At 33.2% G+C, this 25,428-nt stretch overlaps 1 protein-coding gene across 5 annotated transcripts in view; it reads right to left on the reverse strand.

Annotated features, from left to right (window-relative positions):
- The window catches only part of LOC100745136, a 76,231-nt gene extending 52,320 nt beyond the window's left edge, over positions 1-23,911 (reverse strand). Inside the window, exons 1-3 of one of the 5 annotated variants that reach the window (XM_033320760.1) lie at positions 15,879-16,005; positions 15,497-15,689; positions 15,267-15,418 (exon numbers count right to left, since the gene is read on the reverse strand). Coding sequence is in view for 1 of the 5 variants with exons in the window: in XM_003489562.4 (XP_003489610.1) it covers positions 23,615-23,705 (91 nt within the window). In the remaining 4 variants the exon portion in view is untranslated. Of the gene's footprint in view, positions 1-15,266; positions 15,419-15,496; positions 15,690-15,878; positions 16,011-23,614 lie in introns of those variants that run through there. The other 4 variants (XM_033320761.1, XM_033320762.1, XM_003489562.4 and 1 more) reach the window with 4 other exon arrangements.
- Positions 23,912-25,428: the final 1,517 nt, after the last annotated feature.

A 25,428-nucleotide genomic window follows, 5' to 3' on the forward strand; every position in this document is an offset into this window, starting at 1 on the left:
TGCAATCTTTTGTGTTGGAACATTATGAAGAATTAGGCGAGTAAATATCGGGTTTCTCTTTCGATTAGTGGTATAGTAAGATAATTAATTAGAAGCTACCGTGCTGGAAACATTTCTTGACTGCATAAAAACGTCGAGTTCTTTCGCGCCTCAGCAAAGTAGGAAGTCGTATGACTCAGTAAATACAAACGCGACTCATTGAATGGAAGACATGACCCGCTGTGTGCGGTGATTTATCGCGTGTCGATCATCGATCGTATCGGCGGCCTTCTTAAAATTGCGCGTTAAACGGTGGTCGTGGCACGTTATTCGCCAACAACTAGCAAAGTGATACGAAGTGTGCGGCTGTTTATGTAAATAGGCTCCCTGATACGATCGTCTTAAAATCAGGTGCGTGGTTACGGTTTTCGTGTGTAATTATCTCGACCCGTGCGTCACAGCTACCTAATTACACCGACGACGATTGAAACCGCTCGATCGGCAACACGCTGACCATGCGACCTAATCATTGTACCTAACGGTGAAACTCGCATTAGGCGGCGCGTGATTATACCTGCAGCACGAGGATATCGTAGCTCTCCTGTCGCTCGAACCCTTCACTGAAGGTAGAGCACTAGGCTGCACGTGCCGGCAAACCACGTGTCGATCTACTTATCCATATCAGAAAGTATTTCAGTTCAGTAGTAGATTAAGCCATTAAAAAATGTAAAGTGTCTTTCGATCATGTCTCTACTGAATGCTATTTATTCATGATACACCACTGTATTACGGCGTGCTAGCTAAAATTGCTAATATCGAAATATATATTTGACAATTAAATGTGAGTGTTAAGTTTCACACACATATGTATGTAATTCACAGGGTATTTCGTGTAATTCGGACAAATTATATTTTTGAAATTATCAGAAACAGACGTTATAAGGTAGAACTATGTAATGACGAAGAGAGAATGATTTTATGTACCGGTTAATTTAAAAAATACGATTATTTACTATTTAAAAGTACTTCTTCTGAATGGAAGCTCGTTAAAACTTTATTGACTTGGTTATCTCCAGATTTCGATTGCCGCTCTCTACAAAGAGTTATGAAAATACCTATGTCTTAAAACTATTAGTTGAAGAATTACTTCAGCTTGAAATAAGGCGAATGACAAGTATTTTAATGCGTGTAAGTTATTTTAGTATTCCACTTCTATGTTTCCTTTCTTTATCCGTTCTATCAATACAGAATACGCTATCTCTGAAGACATAGAAATATTTGTCTTATATGTATGGATTTAAACTGGGTCATAGTGAAACTGAAACATGTCGAAATATGTTAGCGAAACGATTATGTTTTCAGAACTACGAAAACATTATTTTGTTCAAGTTTCTTTAATTTAAAAATGATTTTGATTTTGATTTCGATTTTGAAATGAATGGCGATGATCGAAATAACCTCGATTCTTCAGATGTTAATATGTAGATCTATGGAATATATAATGTACTAGTACCCTCTAAATCTAAATGGAGTAGTAACACTAATAACAGTAGCATCATATTGCCAGGAAATTGAAATAATATATTAAAAATCGATTCAGTGATCTTTATATAATGCAATCTAACATTATCTATCTATAATATACTAAATTAGTTTATAGTACTGCCCTTAAAAAAAACACACACATGACTCTGTCAAATATCGGTATTGCAAGAGAATTCCACACTATTTGCAAATTTATGAAAATTCCACACAGTATGAATGACTCATGCAAAATGTGGTTTAGAGAACTGACGGCAAAAAATTATGGTAAAAAAATTCAATCGTTTGCCAAACTGAATTTATGATAGAACTTATGACATACTAGACTTAGCGCTGTAGCGAAACTCAGAGAGTTACATAGATGGTTTTTCGAGATTTGTGAACTATTCGGAGTGGCCCACTTTATCGTGAGATAGCGGTTAGTGTTACAAACGACTCTGTCCAGAATAATATATAGTAATTTCATTTCAGGGTCAAATATTTCTTCCTCTCGCAGAGATTATCATGATTTCGAAGTTACCCACTTTTCGAATAACACACAGTGGAATTAAACAGATAATGGCGATCAAAACTTTTTAACTTTGTTTCTATCTGCAATATTTCAATCAAATTTTGGCAAATTAAACAAATATAAATGATAGTAAATAACAGAGGCTGCCTAGATATTTGCTTGTAAATTATTAGGATAAGATACTTTTTATAATTTCACAATATTTGCTTTTTCATAACATTGTAGGATATTTTATAGAATATTTGATACTTTTATTTTGCTTTGATAATTCTGATTCTTTTAATTGTAATTTTAATTTTGTATTTTTGAAAGTTGTTATAATCCAAATTTCGAAATTCATTTGTCAGATTGAACGATTTCGAATTATAAATTTAATAGCATACTACTTTTTACACGTGCTATTCAAAGATAAATTAAAAAATAACAGATGTAAGAACTAACAACACATTGCATGGATTAGGCAAAGTAATATAAAAATTTATCACATTTTCCACGATACACGCTATGACGATTCGAGTATTCAGTGAACTTTTTTTGATCCTACGCTTACGAATAGCGACTGTGCGAAGTGCTCTTACGTTAGAAAGAAATAGTTGGGCTGCGTTCTATATAGAAACTGTGTCCGATTTCGAAACAACGAGCACGCGTTTCAGGAATAAAAAGCAGCAACTCGAACCATTGCTAAATCGAAAAACAGGGAGCAGTGACATCAAACGTGACTAGCGAATTCTGTGGAATCGTAGCATGTTTTCAACTGGCCAAACGTATTCTGCACTCGCGGTTTTAGCCTTTGTTTTGTTCTTCAGAGAAATATACGAAATAAGTGAAACCGGTACAAAACATAACACAAGCACGAGCTACGAAATTAGAATAGTTAACTGCAAGTATAGCGTCGCACAAATCGCACCCTACGGCGTTACAGTATCGTTAATTTTGATTGTGCGCATAATAAGCTCATATTGCGGTAATTCGCGACAGCTTTCTAATCCGTAAATGTTTGTTGAATTAACGGACAGAGTTAACTAGATTCCAGTTAACTGTCCTGGTAAAACCTCGAACAAAATAGGTGTAGAAGTAAACAATGTAAATAAATCTGTCAAAGCAAGTTTAAAATAAGGAAAACGACGTTGGAAGCGCGTCGAATTTCAGTCTAACCATACCAGAACCGAACATTCCTTAAACATAAAAGTTTTTGCGCTCACTTTCAGATCGGAGTAACGAATCAAAACATAAATGTTTCCGCGAAAACAAAGAAACTTGAATAAATCTTGCGAAATTGCAGTGAAACTAATCGTTTTACTGTGTAAGATGTAATTACTACTGCGCATATTAGATATTTAAATTTTATAAAAAAATAAAATTGATTGTATAAAGAAGAATAATATAATTTTTATTTTACGAGTTTAGTAAGTAGCATGTGTATGCGTATGTTATGTATTTATATATAGGATATAAAAAATATTTCACTGCATAATTCTTACGAAAATTATAAAAAAGTTATTGAGAAATATCCAAAATGTTAAGAGAATTTATATATATTTTTATTTTAACAAATTTATTTATTACTATAAATATACATGTCTAAAATATATTATTGTAAATCACGCTAAAATCACGGAAAAATACAACAGACACTAATGGTAAAATATAATTTGTTCATTAAATCTTGATAATAATCTTAATAATAATGTACTCTCTAACGTGAAATTATTTAAATTGCATACTCAGAATAAGGTTTCTGACACATGCACAGTTCTCTCCTTATCGCGATACGAGGAATTAGTTACATTTCTTGCCTACAGTAGACCGTTAATTGACAATTATGAAAATAGCTACTGTCGGAAAAAAGTGAAAAAGACTAATTTATGCATTCAAAGAATATTTATCGGCGTGTAGCACGAGACAAGAACAATACCCATTAAAGTGCATTCCACAGGCACAACTCAAGGCCTGCCGTGCAAAATTGCAAGGCACTTTTAAAAAGCCTACGTAAGTCTCGTGACCCCAAGTATATTCTTACGTGCGTGAGTATAGCTCATAGCCAATAAAGAATATGAGTTTGATGTTATCATGTTTCAATTAAAAGCTGGATTCGATTGAAGGCAACTAAATTATTAGTTGCAAATTATAAAACGTTTTTCAAAACATTTACATACTAATTACTGTATACAACTATGACATATGTAATATGTAATTAACTTTAGATAGTTATTTTGTAATAAGATAGTATTTGTAATAAGATTATTGTAAGACAGTAATAATTTTGTCAAGTGGAATGTTAAATTTTGTATAAAGTAAATATTACTAGAAAGAGAGAGAGAGAGGGAGAGACAAGAGTAACTTCAGTTAAACTGTTATTATTTCATCATCACTTACATTCATTTTTAATACGCTATTTATCTTCTAAAACGCATGTAATATACGAATAAGCAATCGCCCGCAATTAACAGAAAAAATTACAAGAATAATGCTCCTAGAACAAAAACGTTCTCTCACTCCATCACATTAACTTCAACTGACTAATTTATTTATTACAACATAAACTAGTCTATTAGCTTTTTCTTTAACTGAATTGTGTCTGACTAAGTACGAGTTAGAGACAAATGAGAAAATAGCACGAACTAAACAGATTTATCCTCTAACCACATTGTCTAACTGTTATGAGCATAAAAGCTTGCAAATATCATGGTTAATAATATATTATGCCCGTAAATTAAGAATATCAACAGTTAGCAGCTACGACAGTCCTATCTTTCATTATTAATTTTATTAGATCTTATAGCATCAAAGAAAAAAAGAGCGCATACAGCAAATTATTCGCTTGCTATGCTGGATGTATGCGTGATGATGTACAATAGTTGTAAACCAAATTAAGAGACAATATGTAGTTATCTATATAGTGATACAAGCTTAAGAATTCTTTGTTTCAAAGTGTATCGTATTAAGAGTCAATTAATTAGGAATTGTGAGAAGTTATGAAGATTAATGAAGGAACAATATACAAAATTAAAATACACGTAAAGCATAGATAAATTTATGTGAAAGAAGGAAGATCACATTTAGTTATCTTAGTGAGCGTTCATAGGGTTAACAAAACTGACAGTTATGCAAATTCATATTTTCCTGATCATAATTGAAAAAATAACCTGAACAGAGATTTGTTTCGTCTGATATCATGCACTTATGGGAAATTTAAGAACAAATAAATGTACAGAAGTATATAGATAATGCAAAATTAGATAAATCTAATACCATTTCGAACCAATTAGAGGTAAATTGAGGACTCGAGCAAAAACAAGATTCCAAGCCAATAACTTTTCTCTATATTATATGATGGAAGGAATTACGTGGGAGAGCGAAGAAGTTGAGTTGAAACAAGTTTTCCAGACAACGGCTGTGACCGAGAAAAAGAAGAAGGTGACGTGGTGCATTGCTTGGCGACTTTCCGCGCCGGTCAGCCGATCGAGTCACGAGAGTTGCACGATGCGCTACGTGCTACGTGGCATCTCGACGTTGTATCTCGGGATTCGATTCAAGGACTTGCAGCGTGTTAAAGTTCACCACGCTCTCGGAGTCTTGCAAGAGCTATGCTATCGTGGGTGCAAGAAATGCATCGCACGTTGCACCACGATCGACGAGTAAAACGTTTGCCATCTTCTCACGTGACCGATACTCCTTACTACTCGCGTCGTTATTATCTTAAAGCCAATTAGAAGCACCTGAGAAATAGGGATAACTGCATTCTGATTCAACGTAAGCCGGAGCTATTACCACTGTCTGTGCATCGTACTTCACGATCGTTGGAATTCTTCTCCTTTATCTGATGTTTGTTACGGGAACGTCCAGAAGGTCTGTTTGCGAATTGGAAAACGTAGAGAGCTGAGAGGCTTTTCTCACGAAAGGTCATCTGTAGCGAATTCAAAATGGCTCATGAACGTTGCTGATTGTAATTGGCTCGCTCGCGGCTAATTCTATAACTGATAATTCACGGTCAAATAAAGTTCCCTTTCGTCGAGTTACAAGAACGTTTATTAATTTGATAAATCTGAAAGTAGCTTAAAATTAGGTCAAAGGATTTTTCGTTTCAAGCTACCCGAATTGCTTTAAAATTGTTTCTGGAATATATATTTTAACGTAAAGGAGCTTTATCTGAATCTAACAGTTCTTCGGTTTGCACGGAAATATATTTTATATACGTGTCGCAATTTATTTTATTCAGTAAAATTTAGTAAAATAAATTGAGGCATATATATAAAATACATTTCCGTACAAACCGGAGGACTGTTATATTAGATCCAGATATGTTTTCTTTACATACGTACAAACTCCTAATTACTAAACTGCGGACTTCTCGAGCTGTTCTGAAAGTTGTCTGTCAACTTACATTTTAAAATACAAACGCTTTTTTGTTTCAAAGATTAAACGAAAAATTTTATCGATCTTATAATCCTGCCTTTGGATAAATATTTTTAAGAACTACTTGAAGATATAGATGTTTAAACCTTGATAACGAGACTTCCTAATCCATGTTTACCAATATTTTCTTTTTTAGTTTTTAATACCGCTTTCTTGATAACAATCTATGTGTATCTACCGTATTTACGAGACAAAATGGTAAAATATATGAAGCAAGCAGGCAGTAATGTTGACGTCGTAAAGCCATGATTCTGCAACCCTTAACTCTCCAGATATGCATATGCAATCTCTGCCTCTCTCTCGCCTTTTTATTCGCCCTCTGATAACGTTCCGGTTTTCAGGATGAAACTCGCCTATTCGCCGATGTCCTATTCGTTTTCATAATTGTTCTGAAATTTACGACCTATCAAACTCAATACGACATCTGAAGTTAACGTTCTTATAGCCACTCCGTGATTTATAATCGGTCGTAAACTTAATAAAGAGACGTATATCCATAAATTTTACTTTAAATACTTCTTAGAAGTATCTATTAGTCTATTAGCTTCTGAACCCATCTGTGTCCGTAATTACAATTTGGATTTTTTAAGATATATGGAATTTTTTTAAGTATGCTATTTTCAGACATACGATATATTGAAATCAAATTCACTGATTTATTTAATAAGTGAACTTATTACAAATTTGTCTTTTTAATATTCGTTTTCCTATAATTTCGAAATTTGTTAATCCAAGTATACTACTTCGCAGTAGGAACTTAATTATGACGTTACTAAAATTGCTATCAAATCGTAATTATACATATGTATATGGATCTCATGAACATTGTTCTTAAGAATCGAAAGGCAAGCTCGTACGCGAGCCGTACAATTTTTCACGGTAGAAATTAAACGCTGACCAAGACAGTAATAATTTATGTAATCTCATTCGACGCTGCATGCAACGAGAACTTTGTAATAAGCCACGATCCGCATTGGAGTCGACTGTCTTAATTGCTAAACCGTTGATTACTGCTATACCGTAATACATTCTAAATCATCGCGTCGACGGCTCATTTGTATCTTTGTACGTATTACCAGTAGTGGAACAATGTCTTGCAATCACACTGATTCGAAAAATTGCAAACGAACGTAGCCAACGGTGATTCAGAAGAGTAGTAAAATAAATATGCACGCTGCAAATGTAAGCTTGTCATGATTGCCTCTCATTTAAACAAACTAAACGTCAAAAACATTTATATATAACTTATATGTAACGAATATATACATAACGTTTTAATGTATCATAGACCATTACTAGCAAAAAAAAAATGCATGTATCAGACAAGGAATGATATGAAGAGATAATCCCTTCGTGTTAATTACGAATATGAAGTGAGTATCCTGTCACTATAGTTATACATAGACAAGATAAAATATATAGAAAAGATGTTAGAGAAGAACTTCCTGAGAAGATAGAAACATCTATCACGATCTATTTACTATACAAAAATATAACTATTTTTGAGTCTAATGTAAAAACGTTTCCTTGGTACGAATCTATACCTATATAAGATGTCTTTTCTTATTTTTACTCAAAGAATATACCGACACGACTTTATAAAATAGTCTTAAGATATCCTATGAATATGTACATAATTAAATAGATTCACTTACGAAGACATTACTCATTACGTCTAATATTCACAAGGAGTAGTACGAATATTACACAATATGAGACTATTGATAATCGACAGTGACAAACAGGGTCAGAATGAAAGGAATGGCCTGTAAGCGCGGAGAAGTGGTTCGAGCAAATCGTGGGTGTAATGGTATCCGGTAGTAATATAACGGCAATATATGGGAGCGTTCTTATTTTTGTAGTTTCGCGTCACGGCTTGTCGCGGAATGGAATAATTCTCGCCAGCAAGCAAGATCAAGGGAATCTGGTTTTCTTAAGCAGTAGGTGCAGTTTCAAGTGTATTCGTGCTTATCTGGACGCATTGCCGTATTTGCATGAAACTGTGGCGTATGTTAGCCGCCGCTTCGTCTCGTGACGAAGAGTACGATAGGAAAACGGCTCCAGTCATTGTGCTCGCTTTAGAACACCGCCACAGATCTTATCCTTTAATCACGACCGAACCGCATAAATGGATTCTTAGATTCCAATCGTCGCGTTCTTTCGCTAGCCGGCTATTATGCATCCTGAACAATTGCGTTTACACGTAGAGGCGTCAATGCACGGGAATGATTTTTTCACGGGACCGAGACTTGCGGTGAAACGTCGAATAGAAAGCTGTCTGGTTTCTACAGCCTTTGATATGTGTAATTAACAATTTCACGTTAAGATTTCATATAATAAATTTTTTATACATATAGGGGATATTCGTCGGTATTTCATTTTAGTATGATAGTTGTGTATCTCTCAGTTCAACAGTAAAGAAAATTGAAAGTGGACTGCTGGATAATTTGGTCAATGTCACCTCTACGAAAGTTTAACTTTCTCTCAAAGAAATTCTACACTGCAATGAAGGTATACGTTTCTCGGAAAGAAACAAAGTTAAATAGCGGAACCTTGACTTCTTACTCGTTCCGTAGGATATATACAACGTGGTTGTACTTTCTTAGTGGTTACTGAGTTGCATTGTGCATTTATTAATCAAATAGCAGATACGATTATTAGTTTTATAATGATTTATCAAAGACGCAAAAAGATTTCTATAAGAAAGCTGTTTATTGTAATGAGGGGAACTTAATAGAATATTTGAATTATAAGATGCATTTAATAACGTACATACATACAATATATGTATGTACGATATGCATGTTGAAATAATAAATTATCTATAAAACGAATTATGTACATCGTTCATTGGATGCAGCCGACATTACAGTTACTTTGTGATGACAAAGATCGTCTAATAAATTTTCTACCAATGTGTTTTACCATAGCATGTTTTACTCTATAACCGCGTGCTCTGCATGTATGAAATTCATTAATCATAGTTTAACCTGCTTTCGCGGCGTTGCACCGATATTTTAAAATCATTTGATCCGTATGATATATACGTTTAACAAATATTCACCTTGGTGAGGGAAAGGTTATTAAAGCACGAGCGTACTTGACACACGAATTTATGCTACATCAACAAGTTTCTGATATCGTTTCGGTCAACCACGCACACAATCTTCTTTCTATACTTGCTTCTACTATTTTATGCACATTCATCACCTCTCGCCCGTTTCTTTCACTCTCTCACTGTTCTAATATCCACTGGTTCTGCAAGTAAAAACTGACCGGCACCATACACTTTAAACTGTCCCCTACTTAATTGAGAAATAAGAGACAATTTTCCACCTGTTAAGGTATCGCAAACCTTCGTCCACTAGGAAAAATGCGTTCGTAAAAAAAAAAGATTATAAGCCGGTTTCTGATCATTTAATTGATCATAGACCTAGCATCGGCCGAATTTGGTTTCATGTTTTTATTGATTAGATAATGAGTTCTTGGCAGAATCCTGAAATAAGCGATCGACGCGTTTCTCTTTATCATTATTATAATATATTTAATATATTCGATATATATATATTCATATACTTGACATATACACATATTAAATATATGTCATTTATTATTATAAATTAATCTATTTATAAAATATTTGAATTTCAATAATTATTTATACAACATGAAAAAAAATGAATTAAACAGAATACAGGCAATGCAGGTTAATAATCTAGTGATTACGTGACATCGTTGCGACAAGATTTGCAAACATGTTCTCGCATGTCGTACACCTTCAATTTTCATTGCATATGTAAATGTGTAATACATGGAAAGCATGGTAACAGAACACTTGTCTATTTAGGTTGAGTGTCATTTGCCCAGGATTACTTAGAGATTTGTAATTAATATTTGACAACATATATTTACTTGGACTTAGAACATCGAATCTATCATAACTTACTAACCTAATCGCTTTTTATGTCACATTTATCGAAATGTTTTCGTGAATCGTAAACGTAAATCAGGAAACAGGAAAATTAAGGAAATAGTAAACCTTGGAATTTGAAATACGTATTCTAAACTGAGAATGAACTGTTTTTGCATATTCACTTTCTCTGCCCTCGTTTTCCTAATTTCAAGAAAAAAACAAATAATAATATTCGAAAGTTATCGTCTTAACTTAAACTTACATGTAAACCTAATTAAACGAAAATTTTATAAAAATATTATAAATTAATTCCTTACATTTAATTAATCCTGATATCCTCTTCAGGTTCACACGACTCTAAATTAAATTTATATTTTAACAAATATTGTTAAAACATAGATAATAATACAAATTAAAAGAGAAGAATTTATTGTTAATGAATAGTATTTCAATTCTTCCAACATGTAACCGTTTACTCGAGCAAACGTTAAAACAAGACAATCGGTGACAAATAATAACGGAGAACGTGGGTGTGAATTTTTCAAATGCCCCAGAGATTACTCATTGTCTTTCCCTCTTTGTTCGCCTGCTAAGCTAGGCATGATTGCATCTTTACATTCAAGGATGACTGGAATATATAAGCGCGACATGCACGAGTGGTGATCGTTCGACCCGAAGTCTCGACTTGTTGACTGCATTCGAAGCCGGTTAAGAGATACATAGTACAATGCGTACATACGTATATCGGATGATGTTAAAAGCTCAACTGCTGGAAAATAGTAGTATGAGATATATTTGGAAATAAGAGATTGATAAAAATACCAAATTTATGATTCATAGTTAAAATGCGACAATGAAAGGAACTATTCTGATTCAAAATTCGTGTTCCATATCTTAAAACGATATAAAAATAATATAAAATTTGTATGTAATTATATAAAAGTATTACCAAATGATATCAAACTTAATATACTCGGACTTCGTTAATTATATAAATGTTCTAATGAATAGGAATGGTGCACAAATATTTTTCTCTAACCACTGTATATAAATATTTTTCGATAAAAATGACCGAATCTTAAAAATAAATTCACATATCTTCTTTTTTTAATTGACGTATCTTTCTATATAAAGTAACAGTGAAAGGAAAATGAAAGTCAAACTTGTTGAGGTGTTTTATGGAAACTTTAAAAGTGTACGAGTTTTAACTTCGCCGTTTTAATGAACCTTAGGAAAATCGGTACGGCTACAGGAAACTAGAGAGCACTTAAACGTGTACGAAGACGAACAAGGAGATGCACGTAATCTCTCAATTTCTCTCAAAGAGAAGCGTTATAAGATCTATCTTACGACAGTCCTTTTTTTTACACTACCAAGTGGCACATTCTCGTCGCCAAGAATGGACAACGTTGTAACGAAACTCGTCAATCGACGTCCCTCTGCGTCCTTTCGATCGCGTGTTTCTATTTTACTTAGCATTTGATATTTGCCAATGTTACGAAACTTTACGGTTTCACCCGCATATCTATTTGCGTGCAGCAAAATTCATGCGCTCATTGGAAATGAACAACGCTTGTATAGTTCGAACTGTTTCAATCACATTTTGTAGCAATCTACAAAAGTTAGAATTACTTCATAATAATTGGATATATAGTTTCTGAAGAAAAATAAATATTATCTGGAGTGATAACGTCATTAGAGATCTAATTAATATGTAATTATATCTAATAATAATATTTAATTTTATTTTAAATGTGTTGAATACCTAATATGACCTGTATTTTATTCCGAAAGTATAATTGACCGTTTCAAAACCAGTATAAAAAACTTTAAAAAGTTATTTAAGAAATTTTGAGTAAAAGCCACGCAAATATACAACCTACTGTTCCTATTCAGGTAGTTGAAATAGAAAATTTAATATCTTACTGTTGCGAGTTTATTTCGCTGTGTCTTTCAACCGAAAGGGCACATCATGAGTACTTATTACAAAACTGACAATAAGTTGGAAGTAAATGATATCTCATATTCTCCTGTCTCCTCTTAATTTCTTACCATTTATTAAGTTTATAGTTTTATGATAGTAGTAAAACTTTAAAATCCTTTAACTACCTATATAAGTATGAAGAATCTGATTTATGCTCGTGTCACTCTTTTTCCTTATAATGGACCTCCAAGCAGTCTCTCAAAGTTTTTATATCAATATATGTACTTATTTACTCTATCTACGTTCTACCTATATATCCCTTAATAATTCAATTTTAATTGCGTGACGTAGCAGAGAATTTTTTCTTTTATTAGAGCAATTTGGATCTCCATAAAAAGATCTCATAGTGGTATGGCCAATAAATTTAATGCTAGTCACGTTTATGGTATCGTTCGTTTTATTCAAGTGAAATCATTTTTAATTATTTCCTCTTAGATGGATTCCAATAATGACTAAGATTGCAATGTGACACCATTTAGCTGGGTGTAAGAAACTAGAATATTAACTCGGTCCGTCTTAAACGCGGGTGTCAGCACCTGTTACTTATGAACCAATAGTCGGTCTTTAACAGAACGTTAAATTCAAGGCGGCAAAGTAGGACCGCATTCCGACCAACAAGGAGTCAAGTGTCGTGCAACTTATAAGTGGCCAATAAGTGTAATTACTTATGTAGGCTTAGACTAAGGTCGACCTAGAAAACCGGACAATATTAATCATTTCAGAATCCTGATCATGCGAATACTAGGTATATATGAAAATATACGTGTTTGCAAGCGAGACGTGCAAGAATTTTCGTATAACTGCATATGCATGATCAACATATTTATTTCTCTAAGCTACATAGATATATAGATGAGAAAAAAAGACACTTTAATAGCGTCATTATTGTTTGCTACAAGATATGACATTGACTTATGCGAAATAAGCTGGCTTTCAACTTTACCTATTCGACTATATGTATACACTACGTAAGTGCATAGCTCTCTGTGCACTTGAAAAATGGTTAAGCAGCACGTGCTTGCTTAACTTGTAGATACTGATGTCGATGAATTTTGTATCTTGCGCTATTATACAGGTTTTCCCCTAATAAAAAATTAAACAGAGGCAATCTAATTAATCACATTTGGTAGGTGTTTTAAAGATGTTCTATAAACTATGTCTATGATATTTTATAAGCAAAATAAATCTCTATATAGGTTTCACTTCTGTAGTTGTAAAAATGTCTTTCTTTCCAATATTGGAAAATCATAATTTTTAAATTTATATCGTACAATTTAACAAATTACTACCAGTGGCATTAAAAATTCTAAGACACTATTTTTAACTTTCTTATTATGTTCAATTCCTTACTTATATTCCTTACGTACACATATGCAAGTTCCAAGAATATTTTTTTTAGCCGGTATTCTTTGGACTTTTTCTATGGTCAGTTTCGGACCATTCCAGACAAAGGTATCGAAGTCTTTTGACCAAAAACGACGCGAGTACGAACGTCTCGTATGATTCATGTATATTTCATTGTGTTCACGACGAACGCGACAGCAAATCCATACGTTCCCTTGCCTTAGAGAGACAGAATGTGCTTGGCTGGTGCACGTGACTATGCCCGGCGCAATGTGTTTCGCGTCACGTGCATCGGACAGTGCACCGACTGCCACGCTCTCGTGCACGTGAATTCTGCATAAAGGAGCAACGGTATCGACACTTTTATAGCTGGAGAACAGAAATCAGGTCTGTCCAAGCTCGCGCCACTTGTCAATCGCATTAATAACATCCGTTGCAATGCCTTAACCTTTCGTGTAATTAAGGTATATTTCTTTAACACTATAGCTACTGAAACATTGATCTTTCCTTTTTTTGTTAGTTATGAACGATAGCTAACATGAATGCAGGCTGATGAACGCAGGTGTTTTAGACAAAGTTAAAATATTGGCTTTTATTGAGATAGAAATATGACTATATATATCTAATTATTCTCATTATACCATTTTAATCTGGATGTTTTACGTATAAATATATCCAGGTATGTGGTATGAGCCTGTAGTTTTAATGTTGATACAAGTTATATTACATTTTATTGCGTTAATATTAAATATAACGAATATTTAAAATTCGACAAATTTTTAGAGAATTAGTTCAAACTCGAGATTAGCATTGTTGTTTCTTTGGTGAAATTAATAATGTTATGGAAGTGTTATGAATTTTTATTGGATAAACAGTCAAATGATAGTGATAAATTGATGTTTGCAATTATATTATGCAATAACAGTAATGAGAAAGAATGTTACTAACGTAGTATGTCTAGTTTAATTTTAGTTAAATGCAATATACTGTTGGTTTAAGATTAAGAAAAATAAGAAAGTACATTAGTATTAGTTTAGAAAGGGTTGCTTAATAGTATGTATTACTTTAGAAAGGTTAGATAGAGAAATATAGAAAGGGGATAACCAATGAAGACGTAAACGATGAAGGAAATGCGTGAGAAGTGAGAATTTTTTCACAAAAACGGGCATCCAGTGTTTAACCTGCGAGGTGCGGTCATGAGAGAATTATAAAGCATTAATAACTCAGTTTTAACATATAGGGTTATTCATGCAGTTGCAACAAGTAATATCCTTTAAGTAATTCCATCTAAATAATTTCTTGCTTTTATATATACATATGTTAAAAGAGAAAGATGAATGGCAAGAAGATCTATTTTTCCACAATTTCGTTTTTTTTTTTTTTTTATAAATGTAACGTATAATGCAGTCTTTTAATAATAAATGTACATATTTTCCTTTTTACGCATTGGTTATAGTATTTTGATTTGTTTAAGGTATAAGTAATATTGTATGCCAGACAATTACTTGTTTCACTACTACCCTTCCCTTTCCTTCCTTCAATCGTTTAACATTTAATTAACTAATTTAATTATTTACCTGGTTGCTAGATCGCTGCACGTTGGTCTTGAAATTTCAATTGTTCGCGAGAGCCTGTATTTGTGTTTCACTCTATCGATGGAACGAATATCGCACAATGGAAAGAAACAAATCCATTGCCAATGAAACGCGTATGTGCAAGATTGCATTCTCTGTAAACACACCAGATAGATTATTATCGTGCAAAGATAAACTCATTATAACGTAATACTGGAGAAATTATATCTTACGGCGTTCGGAATCTTTGCAGAAAAATTGTCAAATAAACTTACTCACAAACTTTGTCTGCTCATCAAGACGAATTTGTACGTTGACAAACGCAACAACTGATCATTCTGGTCGATACAGATCGATAACTCGAATCGAACATATTCGAGCTGGAACGTGATACCGACTCATGAATGTATTCTTTCGAGTTTCTTTCTGTGATAAAGTGCGTGAAAACATCGGAGAAAACTAGTTTATTTATCGTAGTATAAGCGTACGTTTAGATATGCGATAATACGAAATGGATACCGCGCGCCGCGTGTAAAGAAAGGGTTAGGCTACGTTCGACTGAAATATCGTCGTTCAATAGGCGAAGTGATATACTTTAAATGCAAATCTACTTACTCGATGGCCGAAACAAGCTCTTGTAATATGTTACGTTTTTCCTTAACAGATTTTCTAATCATTTCACTTCGAACGTTTCGCTCGACTGTGTAAACTACGCGATCACCTTGAAGTAGTCGAGTGAAACTATAGCGTATGTATGAGGATGTTCGTCACGACACGCCATCTGCGTCGCTCAGGTATAACTATCGCCAGTATGAAATGGCATCTCGATTTCGATATGTTTACGTTTTGTGCAGCTCGATTCTGTTCGCGACAAAAACATTGTATTTATTCGGTGTTACTTATTCAGTGAATGGTTTCGGATTACAAAGTGTAAAATGTAAAGTGTCGGTGACGAAGTGTTTTTTAACTGCCAGCACCAACGTGCGATGGAATTAAGGAGAATGCAGTGGAACAATCGAAATTATGGTATGTAAGTGCCTCCTTCAATTATTGTCATGATCTGAATATAATATGGCGGGAAACGAACGATCTGCGAAAAACATATTGCGTATACTTTGATAACGTGTTTTGATTTCGACGCAATACACGTAATATACGTATTGTTTACGATGGAAGGAACGAACCGATATAGCAACGGCGAAAGTCATTAACGAGAATTTGTGATATTGTCGTAACACAATGATCGGTAAACGGCGTTCTTTTATCGAATAACATTCAATTTAAGGAATAACAAAAAGCAACTTTAGGCTCGCATCGTATTATATATACAAATATAGCAAATTTTATAAAAATGTATTAGATTAGAGAACACCGTTCCAGAAATATCGTTATATTAGAAAATATTGTTCAATTAAAAGTATCCTAGCTAAAATTCATATCATGAAACGTCTATAATATACCTTCTACTTAACACGAACATAATAGAGTTCGTACAATTTAATAACAATGTTCCTGTTACTTGTTTGTAAGTCCGTTTTAGAAATGTTTGAAAGTAAATTGAAGTTAAAGTTACGAATAAAAAGAAAGTTCGCGGTCATCGATGTAACATAAATTATATCAAATCCACCATGATTCACGCATCCTTTATACTGCAATTTAAATTTACGTAACCACTGCTTGGATTCCATACAAATTCGTAAACTCATCGATATTAAATTCCTAAACTATGAAAAATACGTTTCCTAGTTCTAGTAAATGAACCATAGAATTTGTTTATATAATAAGAATCGAAAGCAATATTCTGCATCGTTCATGAAAGGAAACTACCTGTGTGGACTTTGCCAATTCTCATCATTTTCTTTAAAACGATACATAATGTCACCTCGAATGATGCAATCCAATCAAGAAAGTCAAACTTCCGCAATGTCCACGATTTCTTTCCACCGTGGAATTAAGAATAAGTTCTTTAGGGTGGTTTCTCAAGCGAAAATGGGAAGAGAGAAGAAACAGAGTTACCTCGCGGCAATATAAACGACAGTGGGCCAATTCAGACCTAATAATTGGCAAGAAAGAATGTGTCATACTTGTGAAAAGTAAAAAGTATATTAGTAAACTGGTGGAACAAACCTAACGTTTAACCCCCACTATAGTCTCGATAAATCACGGTAAAAATATATCGACTGCTTAACGATGTTGATTGCTCGAATGAATTCGATTCGCATAGTCCTTTGGGGTCTCGTTCTGGCATTCGATACAATAAACCATACTTGTCCTTTTTTCTGCAAATCTACGAGATACATATGTCGTACATTTGCTATAGTATAGAAAGTTGATGTTTAAATCGTTACATTTCTAGAAGTCGCTAAGATTTCTCTAGCATTGCCGTGCATTTGAAAAATCCCTCGAGTACGAGATCATGTTCGAACCACGAAAACACGAGCAGGAAGAATAGCGTTGTTACGACAGTCTCTCAGATTGCTGCAGGTATTGCTGCCTCGAAAAAAGTACACGCGTAATTAACCGTAGACACTAACGACGGGATCAACTTCAATATACGTGCTTATGAATTCGAGTCGAATCAAAGTTGACTATTTGATAACCAAGAAAGATTATTTTTAATGAAAATAAGATTTCTTCATAAAGTTTAGAACTTCTTCGTCCACTGTTGGATTCTGCTTCGGAATATTCTCATTTCCCAGAGTACTCATAGTGGGTTCTAATTTGTCGTGTTTAGATTCGAGTTTATTTGAATGTACCTACAGCTTTTCTTTTTCAAAATTGTTAGAGAAGATTCGAATATAGTCGGTCGATGTTCGAATCTATTATACTTGCGATGTACATACTTGAGCCCATCACTAGCAGACAGCATAGATCTACGATCTTTGCAAATTTGCAATCCTATACATCGGACGTATCGAACTCGACCTAAATACGTGGGTGACTTACGTTCCAGTCCAAGATCCAAGTATAAAATGACTTCAGCAAATGACCGTTTGATCAGCTTTGGAAAGTAAACGTTAGCCATGAATACCGCTGCTTTCTCATTCAACTTTCTGTATCAGCTCAATAAAGATTAAAAGTAAATTGCAAAACTTCTGGGCGGATATATCCTCTCGGTATGAGCAAGTAAAATCTAATAAGCGAGTGCGAGTGTCAGTAGCGAAATTAACGATATGCACCTTCTACAACCTCGTTCTGCTGCCGTTTTAATGGTTTTGTATTTAAAAACTCGTACTTCCAATTAATCCGTCAATGGTATTTGATGAAATTCTACATAAACAGATGCTAGAGATAAATTGATTCTTCGTGCTATATAAAGGAAAGTTGCAATTTTATAGCTTTGTTATAGTGCAAATACTATTTAAATAAAAAACAGAAGTTGATTCATTTGATTAATATGGAAACACTGTTTAGTAAAAATCAGAATCTGACTCATTTGGATACGTAATGCTTTAAGATCAAGGAATCGTAAGAAAACAATATTATTCCTATTTTGTCTTATCGTATAAAATTAATATAATCCATAAAAAAGATATTTGAGGCTTCTTTTATCGATTAAATGGCAAATGAATGATAGTTTTTTTAAATTACATAAAATTACGAATTATAATATACGAATTAGTAATTAGAGATAATCTCGCTGTATCTTACTACGCTAATAACCTTGGCGAACTGTAGCTGTCGTATGTGAGAGATAGTATATAATGGCAAATTTGCATACCCAGCGTGCTGAAGGCTCGTATATGGTGAATTCACTTCCGTGCATTAATTATGTAGCTTGATTTCACTAATAATTTACTAGATCGACGCGTTGTTACATGCACTTTGACACATTAATTCAGTTCCTTGTATGTAATTGATTGCAAATCAATCACACGTTTACCAAACACAGGTACTCGAAACTTGAAAAGAAGTCTTACTGATATTTCGTGAATGTAATTAGTTTTACGCGAAAGCAGCTTTGAAGTATTATACGTATCTATAAACAAGCGATAAATTCAGACAGAAGTTAATTGGCTCATGTTATACAATAGTAGCTACTGTTGAAACTTCATTTAGAATTATTATTTAAAATACTGAATAACTTGAATGTTCTTTATATTTCGGTATTTACGTATTATATATCGTATAACGTATATTATATATCTTTATACATTCTTTATATTTTGTTTTTACGTGAAATTTATTACAATGTTCCCGGAAAACTTAATTGCATTTTATAAAGTTTTTTATTATCTTCTGGCAACAAACAAGTTTATTTATAAAAATGTGTTCGATACTTAGTAAAAAGTCTTGCAAGATTTAATGAAAGATATTAAATATATTCCTGTAAATCCATCACCATGCTATCCAAAGATAGTATAAGTAAATTCTCTGCATATATACAAATTAAATACATAGATTACATGAAATTTTAACTAGAGAAAGAATGTCATAAAATTTAAAAAATTTGCTATGTGACAACGTATTCCATCAATGTCTCTCAAATGATTCTCAACATTACTGTTCGAAAGTATTTTTCTAGAAATACACGTCTTTGACCCTCGATCCGAAACGAGTTTGATGATAGCCTCGTACCAGACTGTGTTGTACAAGAGTCGCGAAGACGACGCTGCGGTTAATTGACAGAACAGCCGGTCGCGTGAATCGAGCCGAGTGGCTGACGTGTGCACGAGACTCGGTCACACTTTTCCTTCGATGGTATTAACCCGTACGAGGAAAGGTGTACAAACACGGTTCTCTTTCTTTCTTCGTGGTTCTCTTTCCCGTTCATTGGCTATAGAGTCAGCACGTGCACCAGCACGTGGTATCATGTGCCGCACGTGATCGCAACATCAGCGTGCTTATGGGGTCATTCTTATTCTTATTATCCTTCGTTGCTCCACGTTCACATCATCGTAATGCAGTTTCTCCATCGACGCCCGTTACTGAGCTTATAATAGATGCAAATAGATGTAGAATGTTCGTAAAATAAAGTTTTAAATAGGAGAAACACATGGCAAATACAATTTTGCTGATTTCCTGACTTTCATGTCATTTAATAGACAGAAGGGTATACTTTAATATAACACAGGTTAAAAGAGGAACAACCTATTCAATGCACAAAAGGAACCAAGCTTTTTAGCAATAGATAAAAAATTCATAAAATTTTATGGAAATTAATGGCATATCTAATATTTAAAATATAATAACCAATACTTTTGAAATTAATATCGTTAATGTAAATATTTTTCAGAAGAGAACCTTACAAAAAAATTTGATAAAGACACATTTTTTGGTAATATGTGATTGGCTAAGGTATTGAATTTTAAAATTACTCTCATATGAAAAACGAAAAATGTAACTTATGTCTCTTTCCTCTAATCTCTTCGTATAGTTTCCATCTATTATACGTTAATTTATAAATCTCAGCACCCTTGCTGTTAGATAGAACTTTTCTCGAAAAAAATGTATTCGCCAGTTTTTGCCTATTTGTATCTATAGATTATATCGTTATCGTGGTACCTAGCTATTTGAAACTGGCAACGGAACTTGTTCACGGACAATGCACCACTTCCTCGGCTCGCACAATGATTTCCTAGTCAGTATTAAACTGAACACGCGAGACTTATCAGTCAGCTTAAAGGTGGCTCTTGATAGATTAAACGTGTAGGATAAGCAGGAAGCCGGAAATCCAACATACGAACGTTTGTCTTAGTCTATAGAACGTTCTACATGTTGAATGCATTAGTCTGTTTTATGATGTTAAGAGAGAGATATAAAAAATACCAACTTTTTCTGAAGTACGATTAACGAGAAGGTTTTGTTTCCACGTGGAAAGTCATGCATAATTGCATGTTAACTTAAAATAAGTTTCATAAGTCTTAAGAAAGTTCCTGTGTTTCATATAAAGATGTTACGTAATGTCACACTGTCTGGTGAAAATAACACCGTTGAAAACAATGAAATTGCGATACATAGGGTGTATCAAGAAAGGGCCTAAGCTTTTAAAGGCTTGTTCTGGTTATTAGGAGAAATAAAAAGTGTTTGATAGATTCTCGAATTAAATAAAATAGATTTCAAAATCAATATTTTTTTGTGAAAATACCTCCTTATAGGTATATTAATGATATTTGTTTTTTTCTTTCAATGTATGTATCTACATTTAACAGTCTATATAATTATATAAAAAATATTCCAAAGAAATAATAAATAGAAAGCAATTCTGCGAAAATATCTTCAAGAACATTATCAATAGACTGATATTGCAAAAAACAGAAACAACAAGAATAAACATTTTATTATGCATATAGAAGATAATCTGCAAAATCGCAATTACTATTAATTAATTTACCTTCCTAACGGAGAAGATCGAAGAATATTAATGAGCAAAATTGCAATTATTACCAATTAATTGACGTTCCTATAGAGGGGAAATCGAAGAGTATTGATGAGCAAATCGATATACGGCCCCTATTAAGGAATAATAAACTAAACATTCTCATAAGGATATTTAACCTTCGTCTCATGGTTACGAGGCCAATTAAAAGCACGTTGCCGAGATGTAAACCTTCCTAAAATATCATGGAGATCTGACACTATTAGCAACGAGGCTTCTCAATAAAATATGATCATCCGTTTCTAGCAACGTAAATACGCGTAAATACAATTTATATATGCTTTTGACATTTTCTGAGCACAGAAAGTTTTAACGCTTCATTAAAGGATACGACATTGCTGTATTAAACCGTGACACGGTCACCCGTTGGTATTTAAATATCTTATTTACACGTTAAGAATAAAACGACTATTTAATATCTAAAAAATTCTAAATTTCCATAATTTTATTGATAATAAAATAGAATAATATCTAGTTACAACGAATAAAATTGATTACTCTATTAGTACGATTACATTATACTAATTACTGATTAACATAATATTTGAATAAAATGTATGGAAAAAAAATATTTGACCATAAATTTGATAAAATTGAATGAATAATATTTTTCTATAAACAGAAATGATACAAGTAAGATATTTCTACGTATAAGATGTTGTAGTCAGAAAACAACGGACATTTCTAGCTTCGTTCCAAGAAATTGCGCACGCGAGTTCAAGGTTCGGTATAAAAAAAATAAAATGGTAGAGGGCAAAGAAGGGAAAGGTGATGCCTGCGCGGAAATTTTACTGTAACAATTTTGAATGCTGTCACGTATCGTGGAGACTGCTCACTGTACGAGATTATCGTGATTAGCATCTGTAGAAGGAAGTGTTCTACTTTCATGAGAGCAAAAGAGAAACGAAGAATGGGAAAAGGGTAGGGCTGTAATTGTCTGGAATAAAGGCGAACACGAGAAGAAAGAAATGAGAGGGAAAGAGAAAGAAGAAAAGCAGCGAAGATTAACGCTCTTGGATAGTTAATTGCAACGATTAGAGGTAGTAAACTTTACAGGATTTGCCTACCAGCCTGTGTGCATTAGATCAGATTTTCCGACACGAAGCAACGTACAATAAATTATTTCTTGTATGTACAGGTATATATATTATTTATGTTATTTTAGTTACAAGATATTCTTACTTTCATTTCTTCAGTTCTTCATTTAGCTGGTATCTATTAGTGTTGAGGCAAGCCAAGACAAATATATTATTACAGCTAAGTTTACACGTTGAGATAAAATTTATGGTGAAAGATAATATATGAGATGAATTTATTTTTATTTGCAATAGTATAATCAATAGATATGTGTAGCTGTAGATACAATATTATAAAATGAAGGAAAAAATGCATTTTTATTTGTAGAGTTAAAATAATTTAAAATATACGCATGATAAGTATGTGCTCTTATGAAATTTTTCCATAAGGATCTGTGAATGAAGTTTGTTAAATAGGTGAAATTAACTTGTCAAATTGCGATAAATATCTTGCCGTGCTTTATGAACACAGTTCCTTTTATTCTTATTCATAAATATGAAAGAAATCATTGAAGTTAGCGCTTGCACACAGTCTCGTGACCAATAAGTAGCAATTTTAGGCGGCAGTTCAAAGTAGCTACACAGCATTCACTATATGCACGTATTAAAAGTTACTGCACATACTTTTACAACATCGTCTCGTTTATAAATAATTTCTTACGAAAATCTACACGTGAAAGTGTCTTATAAAAAAACCACTTTACTTTATGTCTTCACAAAAACACATACTTGTTGCTAAGAAACTTTTAACTCAACTTCATTGCCTTCAAATACAACACTCCTAATATATTTAATTCATATGAAATTAAAACTACCAGACATTAATTTATACATACAAAAAATGAATAAATTAAACAATTTGCACATAATATCGCAGAAGAAATTCGTTCACGTACCTGGTCTGAGTCTTCCTTGCGGAGGGTATCCTAGCACCTGTGTCCCAATCAAAGATACGACGATCAGAATTTTGGCAACTATCATCTTCATTGTCACTCCTGACCTAAGCCGCTCGAATCACAAATAGTTGGGGAGCGTGTTAAGGGTACCGAAACACGAGAAACGGTGAGTGACACGTAACCGAATGTTCTCAGTTTCGTTGATGAAACTTCCGATTTATTGTGAAAGATCGTTAATTGACAATCTAAGTCTGCCGTGACGGTAGCCGGCAGAGCTCTTGCCGCTGTCGTACTGTGCGATAGTCTGGAGGGTCGGCAGGCGCTTTCACTGGTTTTATAGGTGCGCAGGAAAGCACTTCTTCTGGAAGGGGGGATTCTACACGACTCTTTGATACGTCAGGAGTGTGGTGTATAGTAGAAGAATTATTGTCGTAAAATGTATTAGTTTGGCTGTGCGCGAATTTTCAGGCAACGTGATAAGTGAATAAACACAGGGTAGATAAGAAACTATCATTCACTAGTAGATTATACAGAATTTATTTTAAAGGTGCAAAATAATCTTTTATGAATAAAATTTTAGTAATGATTCATTATTTTTCTAAAGATTCACATATCTATATTTGATGTCATTACATTTATATTGGTATTGAATTATCTTGATTTACTTTTATCTATATTGAATAGAAAAATACATATTTAAAAAAAAAATATTAATCAATTGAGTATTATTTCAGTAAAATTAAATATAACTGGAATATTTCATCGTATCATTTCCTCTGGCAGTAAATGAACACATATTTGAATATTGAGTCATATTGTAAAAATTTTTCTAGTAATTCTTAAAAACCACGCATGTTTATGTATATGTTTCTAATCAGATATATCTAACTCTGTTACAAACCACCACGATTCACTGATAAGACACTAGCAAACATGGTGCAGGAAAAATAACAGAAAGTATACAAACGAAGCATCTGACAGTTCAATAGAGGCGGTTTCGTTGTTTCGTTCTCTTAACAGTTTATACCAGTTTGACATACCCGCTCTGCTCATGCGACTTATCATCGCTTTACTGGATACTTAGATACTAACAATCGTGCTACCTCCGCCACATTGATCGATCGTTAAGTTCGCCTGGACATGAATTATGGTTAAAGTTACAAGATTCAGGATTTGATCGAACATTCCACGTTTGCTTTCGTGATATCGTTAGCTAGATCGTCGACGCTAGTTAGGAGGCAAAATTATCTATTTAAACGAGAAATCGATCTTCGATATTGTCGTTTCCGAGTACCAATCGGTAACAGTCGATTTCTATTGAGAGATAGTTCGCGCCACTTTGTATGTACATGCATAGGAACTAATATAGTTGATAGTAACAGTAGCAAGATTTATGGAATTTTTGATGAAATAAATTCTTCCTTAAATCGAGTAAACATCAAATGTACATGTAACTGCTTCGTTGATGTTAAAGATTCTTTTATATGTTTCTTGAAGTATAAAGTAATTAAATTCGAGGATTATTTTTAATAACTAATGATATGATTACTCATTTGCATATTATATAATTAATGAACTATTAATATATGCTATATATATTAATTACTTTATATATATATATAAAGTAATTAATATAATAAGTAATTATATATATATATATATATATGTATATATTGCTTTAATTATCCTTCTTGCAAAGTATAAAGATGGCTTTATATATATATATATATATATATATATATATACTTATACTTTGCAAGAAGGATAATTAAAGCAACAGATCTGTTTCAGTAATTTGGTAGTAACGAAATAGA

This window comes from Bombus impatiens, unplaced genomic scaffold, assembly GCF_000188095.3.
Source record: "Bombus impatiens unplaced genomic scaffold, BIMP_2.2 scf_0344, whole genome shotgun sequence".
NCBI classification, from domain to species: Eukaryota; Metazoa; Arthropoda; class Insecta; order Hymenoptera; family Apidae; genus Bombus; species Bombus impatiens.